Source organism: Nicotiana tomentosiformis, chromosome 5, assembly GCF_000390325.3.
Source record: "Nicotiana tomentosiformis chromosome 5, ASM39032v3, whole genome shotgun sequence".
NCBI classification, from domain to species: Eukaryota; Viridiplantae; Streptophyta; class Magnoliopsida; order Solanales; family Solanaceae; genus Nicotiana; species Nicotiana tomentosiformis.
The window spans coordinates 70,407,627-70,418,194 of NC_090816.1; the positions used below are offsets into that span (position 1 = coordinate 70,407,627).

Genomic DNA, 10,568 nt, shown 5'->3' on the forward strand with positions numbered 1-10,568 from the left:
TCATTACTATGCCCAATGAGGATGTGTATTCTACACCGGGTAGGATTTGTTGACTCGGCACTGTTAGTGTTGAAAGGTGTGTCATTCGATTAGAGTTGAGCTTGTTCGGGTTCTGATATGTTCTATGCGTTACTCTTCTATGATATGATGGGTTGCGATCTATTGGTTGTATGCACACATGATGTTGTTCTGTTTGGGCCTTGTAGCTGAATTCGGGCGAGCTGTCTCTTGGGGTGTTGAATGGTTGATTGCACCTCGGTCATGGTCTTTCAAGGTTGTGGAATATTGTGTTATTCACTTCTCCATGGTTATGTTCATGCACTTTGTGTACTTGATGTCGAATTTTATGTGGTTGTTGATTTTGAGCATTGTGGCTTGAGGTATTTCATATGGACCGATGTTTGGATGGGGTCACGCATTGAAGCAGGGATTTTATTGGGATATGATCTGTTGTGATAGATTCGTGTGTCTTGGCTCTACTATGTGTGATGGGTTCATAGCATTGCATTTGTGGTGGTACTCTTTGAGCTTGCGGGACGGTTCTCTCATTTGAATACATTTGAATTGTTGCTTAATTGTTCACGGATTGCACGGTTTGTGAATTTAGGTTGTATTGGTATGGCATGTTAGTAGAATAGTTGTGTTTGATGAGATGAGGCATTGGACCTAGAATGGGTGCCATCGGATTTGATTATGGTATGTTTGGAAGAATAATATTGGAAGTCAGCTTAGAACCTAACTTGGGTTCTTGTCAGACGAGAGAGAGAGCTCCATGACTTGTTGATCTAATGAGTGGTTATGAGTATCTGCGTGTTTCTTTCATTATCGGCAGTGTACGAAGGTTTTGATCGAGGTTTATTTGATATGATGTGTATTATAAGTAACGGGTTTGTTTTTGAGGAGCTAATGTGATTGGAAATTATTACTACAAGTATGCGAGTTATGTGGTATATCATGTAATTATATCTTGGGTTATGATTATGTCTTGATACACCTTGTTCTGACTTATACAGTGTGTAGAAGCGAGATTTAGGTCTTCTAACGAATTTTGGATATTGGAAATTGGGTTTTAAGCTTTACGGACTAAGGTTGAAGTATGGATCTTCAATTATGTTGTATTGTCAGGCTTATATGGATTTGGGTAACGTGGGATAACTCCCGGGTATGTGCAAGTTGAGTTTACATAGTGATTTGATGGCTTTGGAACAACTCTTGGCATGTTCGAGGAACGATCCAACCAGTCGTTTTTTGAGCATTTGCATTCCGTTCAGTTTTTTAAAGTCTTGAGTAGCTTCATATGATGTATTATGACTTGTGTGAATTTTTGGTTTTGGTTTTGGTTTTCAGGTGATTCGGGATTGATTTGGATGAATGATTTTCAACTAGGAAGCATTAAGTTGGAAGAGTTGACCAAGTTTGACCTTTGAGTATTTGACCTCGGATCAAAGTTTTGATGGTTCCTTTACGTCCGAATGGTGATTTTGGACCTGAGCATATGCCCGGATTTACATTTGGATGTTTCTAGAAGGTTTTGGCGCTAATTGGCGAAAGTTGGCAATTTGAAGATTTGGAATATTCATAAGTTTGACTGAGGGTTGACTTTAATGATATCAGATTCGGATTGTGATTCCGGGAATTGGAATAGCTTCGTTATGTCATTTGGGACTTGTGTGCAAAATTTGAGGTCATTCCGGCTTTCCTTCAGGTTTTGGGAGGCATGTGGTTGCTTGAAACTCGAGCAGGCATTCCTTTAGTTTTCGGGAGGCATATAACTCAACGAGTTTAGACCCTTCGTGAACGCCTCTACTGCCCACTCCTCTTGAACCACCGGTAATAGCATCCTTTTCTTCTGGAACCGGATCACAAATTCTCGTAGTAGCTCGAATTCGCCCTGCAAAATTCTGAATATCTCTGCCTTTCTGGCCTGATCCTTTCTTGCTTTGGCATGGGCCTTAATCAACGAGTCTGCAAGCATATCAAAAGAATCAATTGAATGCTCGGGTAAGAGAGAGTAAAATGTTAAGGCCCCTTTGTGAGGGTTTCACCAAACTTCTTCAACAAGACCGACTCAATCTCATGTTGAGCCAAATAATTTCCTTTCACAGCCGTGGTGTAGGTTGTGATGTGCTCTTGTGGATCCGAAGTCCCATCATATTTTGGTATGTCTGGCATCTTGAACCTCTTCGAAATTAGTGCGGATGCTGCACTCGGCTTAAACCACAACTGTGTGTATTTTTTCGAATCTGGACCCTTTAGCACTAGTGATGCGCCTGGAATCTAATCCATCCGAACGTGAAACTCCTTTGCATTCTGATCCATTCGTTCGTTCATTTCTCTCATAAACCTCATGAGCTCGATTTTGAAGGGAACATTCTCGTTTTAATTCCCAGATCCTCTACCGGTCCCTCTGGCTTCGTCGAAACTGACTTCACCCCTTGGGGTGTTGTTATCGATTCTCTGAGCCGTTTGATTTGGGGGAACACTGGAGGAATCAGGCGTCTTCCGTTCACGTTATTGGAGGCATCGGACACTGCTTGTTTTAACTCTGTCATCTCCCGATCCTGTCTTGAGAGATGGTCCATAATTGCTTTCTGCTGCTCCCTCAACAGTTTGACCGTTTCTATAACGTGTTCCTCCACTACATCATCAGGGGTTGGCTCCCATACATGCCGAGGATATTGACCATCTCAAAGCGGGGCCGCCTCATCCCTTTCGCTGCGAGTCTCACTGATTAAGTCATCACGTTGGAATAATTCTTCACGTGTTTCAACGTTGTATGTGTTGTTTACATTATTAGCTGCCATATCTGATTTTTACTAAGGAGAGAACCAAAACTAGTTAGTAATAAAAAAATGAATCAAAGCAATTGCGCGGCTGTCTAAGCCCCACGGTGGGTGCCAAATTGTTTACCCGTAAAATAGTACAGTTAAATTTATTATGTGATTTATAGACAAGCAAATTGATTTAATCTAAAAATGATAAACATATAGGATTAAAATTAAGATTTAATGACTGAAATTAAAGAAGATAACAAGTCTAGCTTCGAGCTCAGCGTCTCCGAGAGCAGAATAGAAAATTATGACAAAGTGAAAGGAAAGCTGTTGAATTGAGAGCAAAGATAGTAAAATAAAGTTTTTGTGCACAGAATGTTTCATGTCCTTACAATGGATGTTGCCCCGCTATATATAGCTCTACCTAGGGAAACAAGATCCTAGGATCAAGCTCCTCTTAAATGATAATAAAAAAGTCATTGATGAACATATAACGGCAAGCCTTGAATGCAAATATTCTCTGTAACGGCCGCGTATTTAGTGCTAGCGAATATTCCCTCACTGAATGTTATCCGATGGCAAATCTTTATACTTCTATCATCGACTGCGTTGCCTTCGAAATCTATCCGGTACCGGCCACACCCGTTATATACGATATTGGCTGTTTCCTGGCACGTCCCTTGCCTATCTTCAGTTCCACGTGTCATGTTAACATTCGACCATCTGTTATTAACCAATTTTACCTCATACAATTTACTTATCAAAATTTTATCTGTAACTTTAATAAAGTAAGATTGAAATAATATTCATGTAACAAAAAAATCCAAAAAATCCGAACCAAATAATTGGTTTAATTTTGTTTTGATAAAAACCAAACAAAGTCGGTCCATGTACACTCCTAGTCACTAGATAGGAACTAAATGTAAATGAATGGGGGCAAATGCGTAACAGTGTTTTGGGAGGGTTAACTGGGTTTGAGCTCAAATTGCCATCCCTACGTAACACTAAAAACATAATAGAAACTAGAAGGGACTAAAGTGATAGATGGACAAACTTCTGCCAAAAGTAATTATTTTTTCAACTACTAAAGTACTCCTTGTGTCTCAATTTATGTGGCATTTTTCCCCTTTCGATATTTAAATTATATAATTTTTACCGTGAATTTAAGCATAAAATCTTTAATCTCTTTTGACATAAAATTTATATATTTAAAAAATACGTAGTCACAATAATTAGTAATTCAAAATACTAAAAAGTTCTATTAAAATATCGCAGTAAAATAAACTCATTTGACTCTTGAAAATTCGAACACTAATGCCTACGTTCAGTACAGCCCGTACCTTCACAGCAGTTGCTCCAACTTCCATTTTGATCCTTTCATGAATCATTCTAACCGTTGTTTGTTAATTAGGAGAAGGCACTGAATGAATTGAATGCTTCAAAGTTTTTGCTCTCGCTTATCTCATAATATGCTCATCATATGTAATGACGAGAAGAAAATAAATCAGAGAAAAATCTTTATCCTAGTGACTCACTCATATCTTGTGTGTTTTGGAACACCGCAAGATAAAGTTTCACAGTACTTACTCATTTGCCAAACATAAATAAATTCGATGAAAGTGTCAAAAGTGCTATTGTTGTGAATGAAAATAGAGATGACGTGGAAGCCACGCAAGCAGAGCACATGGGAATGCCATGCAAGACTTCTAGAACGATCATTCCGCCTAAACGACTTGAGGACTATGTCTGGAAAGGGAAAAATGAACGTGACAAGGGGTAAAATTGGTTGAGCAACAGTATTAGGCACCACGAAATCGGCATTGCGAGGCAGGCAATTTAGTTGTTATGAATGATTCTATTTCTCTTCCCAGTTCTTCTGTATTCCTCATCTCCTTCTAGTTCCTTTATCATTAGTTACTGCTAGTTCCAGACTTCCTTTTATTGTAATTTCGACATTTGATATTTCATCTGGCTTTGTCTTTGTAATCGAGTTCTAGTTTGATCAATCAACAACTGTGGTACTAGTTTCTGCTCCTTTGTGTTGCACACTTCTGCTCTTTTGAATTTGTAATAGCTCTGCATCTTTCTCTAAGCCTTTGGATAATATAACGGAATGCTTCAAAAAGTATATTAATAACAAAGCAAATGTAAATTAATATATTGTAGTTTTTAACATATATATGAATCTTGATCTCATTATGTTGAATTTGTTCGAGGACATGAAGATAAGGATAGAGGATGCGGTTGAGAGGGGGAGGTCTTGGAGGAGTATATTTGTTTACCCGAAAAAACGGATAACAATTGAATTTATATGTAGTTTTAAGGATACGTGATATAGCTTTGCACAAATTGAGAAAATGTATATGTATATTAATATTGAAATTGACTGTAAAAGAAATGAACGCAAACCAAACGAATCGAATATCCTTGGCCCTCGAGTTCGATCACTCTCAAACCAAGTAGAGATTCAAGTAATATAAGAACAGAATATAAAGATATTGCAAGCTAGAAGAAGGTAGTATTTTTCTTTATATTGCCTGAAAAGATCTGTCTTTACAAATGATTAAACCCCCTTTATATAGTGGGGGAGTCCTATTGTTAATACAATGCTAATACAATTAGGAATCTCATGATAGGCTAATAAGTCGGCCGCTCCTTGATTTGCGCTGTGATTTCTGCCATGATTCTCGCCTGATTGCGGATATTTTGGTTTTTTATTATTTGGCTCGGTAAGCTTCACTTGATCTTGCTCGGTCCCGATCTTGGCCAGTCTCGATTTTGGCCAATCTCGATCTTGGCCAGTCTTGATCTTGGCCGACCTCGATCTTGGCCAGTCTCGATCTTGGCCGACCTGATCTTGCTCAGTCTCGATCTTGGCCGACCCCGATCTTAATCGATCTCTGAGTCACGAGCTCGGCAATCTGCCTTCGTACCATGGTTCGATATAACATGAGTTTGAACTTAGCACTATCATGTTCTACTCTTGATAAGTCATGCAAAAGGCAAGCCCGGTTTTGACCGTATACAGATAGTCCCCCCATTTCTCGGAGTGAAGATGACAAGAAACGATATGAATTTTCGAGTTCCGTCTCGACGGGCAATGATGTAAGCAAAGAACGTCACTTGTATACCCAATCATGATGTAAGCAACAACTCAAAATGTCCCGTCGGTCCAGCTATCAAGGCATTGAATGCTTGTCAGTCGCTGGTCGGCCACTACCGGCTCTAAACCATCACCAGCAAGCTATAAGTACCCTAGTTTTTTCCTCATTCAAAACTTTTCACGCTCAAAAGCTCTTCTTGCTCTTGCTCTTTTTCAAAATGCCCATTTCTTTACAACTTCTGCACCCAAATTTCTTGAATTCTCATCAATCTGTATACTATCTTAATTCTCTTTTCTCCTGTTCTTTAATGGCAAAAACTTCTAAGATAGTACCGCAAAAAGAGGTTGCTTCTTCATCACAGCCCACCGGTGATGAGGCTGCGGCTGAACCCCGCCCTGAGGAATTCGTTCCGGCAGGGTGCCCGACTGTTACTGATTTTAGGGTTGAAAAGGCCTCCTTGGTAGTGGGCCGATGTGAACCGGTCTCGAGATACATATCCACAATCACCGAAAAACTCCTCCCTAGTGTTAAACAGGACTGCAACTGGGTCAATAAGCATGTGGTGGTTCCTTCGCCCGAGGACTCTATCCCTACCTACGTGGAGGGGTTTCTAAGTGTTTACACTTATCCCTTTATGTTGGGTCCCTTAGACCCCATCATTATTACCTTTTGAATGAGGTATGATGTGACCCTCGGCCAAATCCACCCCTCCTTCTAGAGAATAGTGATTCTCTTCCGATTTTTTATGAGCAAAATCGAGGGATGTCCCTTTACCCTCGACCACCTTATGCTCCTCTACAGTCCCCAAATTTATCGAGGGGGGTTGATCAAGCTTTCTCGCCGAGCCAATAAGGCTCTGTTCTCGGGCATAGATGAAGGTCGGGACCGAGGTTGGATGGGCCGATTTGTTCGAATAAGGACTTCGGACCTAATCCCTACTGAATACATGCCATTTCCCGAGAAATGGAATATGAATATGAAACGTAAGTAGCACTTCTCTTAGAAGGTTTAATCTCGTTGCTTTACTTCTTATTTCTTTCTTTATTGATATTTTTTGGCGTTACAGTTGTGGCCCAGATGCAGGACCTAATTCCAGATCTTAGAAAGTGGGTCGAAGGCCTCGTGTTACAGAGGCCGTACTCAGAGAGTGCTTGGATAGAGTTGTCGAAGGGTCGATAGGAGGCCCGTAATCATGGTAAGTTTCCTTATTAGAATGGTAATCGTTCATGCTTTTCTTCGAGATTACTCATCTTTTTTCTTTTGCAGGTCTCGGAAAGGATGTTGCAATGAGGCCCCCATCTGGTGACGAAGAAGTCCTTCCACCTACTCTGAAGCAGGCCAAAGAGAAGAAGAGAAAAGGGGCTCCGAGTTCCTCGGGCTCGGAAAAGAAAAAACCGGCGAGGAAGTCTCGAAAGCCCAAAGGGGACATTGGTGTTATGCCTTCAAAACTAATCAGCCAATTAAGGAACGAGCTCGAAGAAGGAAAAGAGAATGGAGTAGCGCCGGTGTTGTGCCGGTGCTGGACTTCGAAGTTGTGCGGTATGACCAAAGAACTTCGGGTAGAATTTCCTTCCATTTTCCTTTGGCGTTGGTTAACCTCTTCTTAAGATTTTGGATGATGGTTTTGTTGGTTGATTCGGCTTGCCCGTTTCCGCTAGGATGATAAGGTGTTGATAGTATTCTTTTGATCTTGTGATCCTCAAGAAATTTGGTTACTTTGCTGCCGATGAACTGTTTTCCGTTATCACACATAATTTTGGATTGCATCACGAATCGACATATGATGCGATCCTAAATGAAGTCGATGACTTCCTTCTCCCTAACTTTCTCGAAGACCTATACTTCAACCCACTTGGAAAAATAATCAGTCATAAATAAAATAAATTGAGCTTTACCTGGTGCACATCGAAGAGGGCCAACGATGTCCGTTCCCCACTTCATGAATGGCCATGGTGACAAGACCGAATGGAGTAGCTCCCCGGGTTGGTAAATCACTGGTGCATGTCTTTGGCATTTGTCGCATTTTCGAACAAACTCTTTCACATCTTTCTCCATGTCAATCCAGTAATAGCCAGCTCTGATTACCTTTTTCAACCAATGATCCGACATCGGAATGATTTCCGCAAGTGCCCTCGTGAACTTTCCTCAGAACATACTCGGTGTCGCCCGGCCCTAGACATATCACTAGTGGGCCATCGAACATTCTTCTAAACAAGGTTCTGTCTTCGAACAAGTTGAATCATGCTGCTTCGTGCGCAGGGCCCTCGATTCTTTTGGATCTGAGGGAAGCTTTTCGGTTTCCTTCTTAGAATGGTGATTGTTTATGCTTTTCTTCGAGCTTACTCATCTTTTTTCTTTTCCAGGCCTCGGAAAGAATGTTGCAATGAGGCCCCCATCTGGTGACGAAGAATTCCTTCCACCTACTCCGAAGCAGGCTAAAGAGAAGAAGAGAAAAGGGGCTCCGAGTTCCCCGGGCTCGGAAAAGAAAAAACCGGCGAGGAAGTCTCGAAAGCCCAAGGGGGACATTGGTGTTATGCCTTCGAAACTAATCAGCCGATTAAGGAATGAGCCCAAAGAAGGAGAAGAGGAAGATAATTCCCAACTAGTGGCCCGCGTATGGGCTGGTACTTTGATACAAAAGTCCTCCAAACTTGCGGATCTAAGAGGGAGCTTTGGCCGATGTTCCTGAACTAGTAAGAATTGAGGCCACCCTATCCCAAGCTGAGATGGTCGAAAGGGAGATCGGATATGTCTCGAGGGACGAGCTCGGAGTGATCGATAATTCTGGATCTCCTCAAATTTCGGACGCTATGATCCGCGAGGCCAATATGTTGGAAGGTCTCTCTTACGAAGGTTTTCAGGGGGTGACCAATATCCATGCTTCTTGGATGGATTTGAGTCTGCTGCCTTGGAGGATGTCACCGATTTTCGTGGTTTACCAGTACCGAAGACAGTACCGTCATCGGGCACTACCAGTTCTTCATCGAGCCCAAAATTGGTGGACTGATTCCCGGGCCCAAGTGTTAATCGAGACCGTAGACGGAATATAGTGCTTTCTATCCCAGCGGATGCCAAGATTTTCTCTCCTCCCATGGGGATTTCTAGATATCTTCGATCCTTAGTGACCGAGGAAGACCAAGCCGTGATGAACGCGGTGGGAGCCGCTTGTCTTTTTAATGAGGCCCAACATGCTCTAAATCGGGTAACTTCAAAGGTTTCTCTATTATTTATTTTAAACTCAGAGATGTAGATAATTCTAACATCTTCTCCCTTGTTTGCAGGCTTCAGTGTTCCATCACGAGGCTTTCCACCGAATCCGGGAGGAGCACGAGGTTGAGGTTCGAAACCTCATTGAAAAAAGTGATACCTACAAGCTTCTTAGTGAGAAGCTTTAGGTCGACTTAGTGACGGCTTGGGATGAGCATGCCGAGATGGCCGAGCAGGTATTCCGAGTGCTTCATGATAGTGAAGACAAATTGGAGATAACTACTAACAATCTGATTCTGTAGGTCCGGCAGAGGCTCGAACAAATCGGACGGCTCAATTTGCAGGTGGATGCGATACAGGCTGAGGTGGAAAAATTCAAAAAGAATATGGACATCTTAGCTTCGCAAAAGGAAACTGTCCAAGTGCAATTGGAGTCGGCCGAGACCCAGCTCCAAGCTGCAAAAGAGAAAGCCTTGGTGGAGCTCGAGAAGATCAACGAGCTTCAGTCTCAGTTGGATTTGACCGTTTCTGATAAGGCAAGCTTGGCCAACGAACTCAAAGTGGCCAGATCCAAGGTGACAGTGGCTAGATCTGAGGTGGTCGTGGCCAACACAAACGCTGATGCTAAAGTGGCCCAGTTTAGGGTCGAGGCCATTCAGGCCAAGGCCAAGGGCATGGTGGATCATGCAAAATGGCAAGCTCAAAGGGAATCTCTCGAGGGAGTTAATGCCCAGGGATTCGATATTATGGCCAGAATTGAAAATACCAAAGCAGAGGAAGCCAGGGCCCGAAGGCTTGCCTTCCCTGAGGAAGACTCCGAGAGCTCAAGTGAAACCGATGATGGAGAAGATCCCGAGGATGGAGATGCAACATCCGATGAAGACCAAGCCACTTAGGACTTTAGGTTTTTTGTTTTTCTTTTGTATTTTTTCTGAGGCTGTTTTTAGCCATTGTAAATTTTTGGTTTAGACCGATTCGGCCTTTGTAAAAAACTATATAAATATAAGGCTTTTCATTCCCTTTCGGCTCTCATATCTTTCCTTTGCTTTATTATTTGTATTTGCAAAGGTTGAAAATGCCTTAGCATGAAACAATAAGTTTGTGTTCGAGGGTTCGAACAAACCTTGCCTTTATTGCCTTTCTGGGTTAAAGCGTTATTGGGGTTCGATGTTACCAAAGTTTTTCCCGAAAATATCTTAAGTTTGAGACTTTGCCGAGGGTAGCCTTTAGAACCGATTTGTGAAAGATTTTTTTCTTTTTTCGAAGGCCTATATTTGTTACGGATTTCGGACATCTCCGAGCCGTGTTAGATTGGCCATAGCCTTTTAGTTTGGGAGCTATCTATTGGTCTTGTTTTCCAGCTTTATCCAGGCTTGCTCGAGATAATAGTCCCTGAGTGGGGTGGCTGTGATCTTTAGAAGTCGTGGAGTTGCCTATTAGGTCTTTTTCTCCTGAGGCCCGATCACTTGAGCTGTTTGAGTCGGAC

The 10,568-nt window shown here is 42.0% G+C and overlaps 1 protein-coding gene across 1 annotated transcript; it reads left to right on the forward strand.

Moving 5' to 3' along the window:
• The first annotated feature begins 6,182 nt into the window (after positions 1-6,182).
• LOC138892546 (uncharacterized) lies at positions 6,183-9,978 on the forward strand. Its single transcript, XM_070176278.1, has 5 exons — positions 6,183-6,348; positions 7,142-7,414; positions 8,239-8,489; positions 9,157-9,213; positions 9,385-9,978. The coding sequence occupies exons 1-5, from the start codon at positions 6,183-6,185 to the stop codon at positions 9,976-9,978; spliced, it is 1,341 nt and encodes a 446-aa protein (XP_070032379.1).
• The last annotated feature ends 590 nt before the right edge of the window (positions 9,979-10,568 follow it).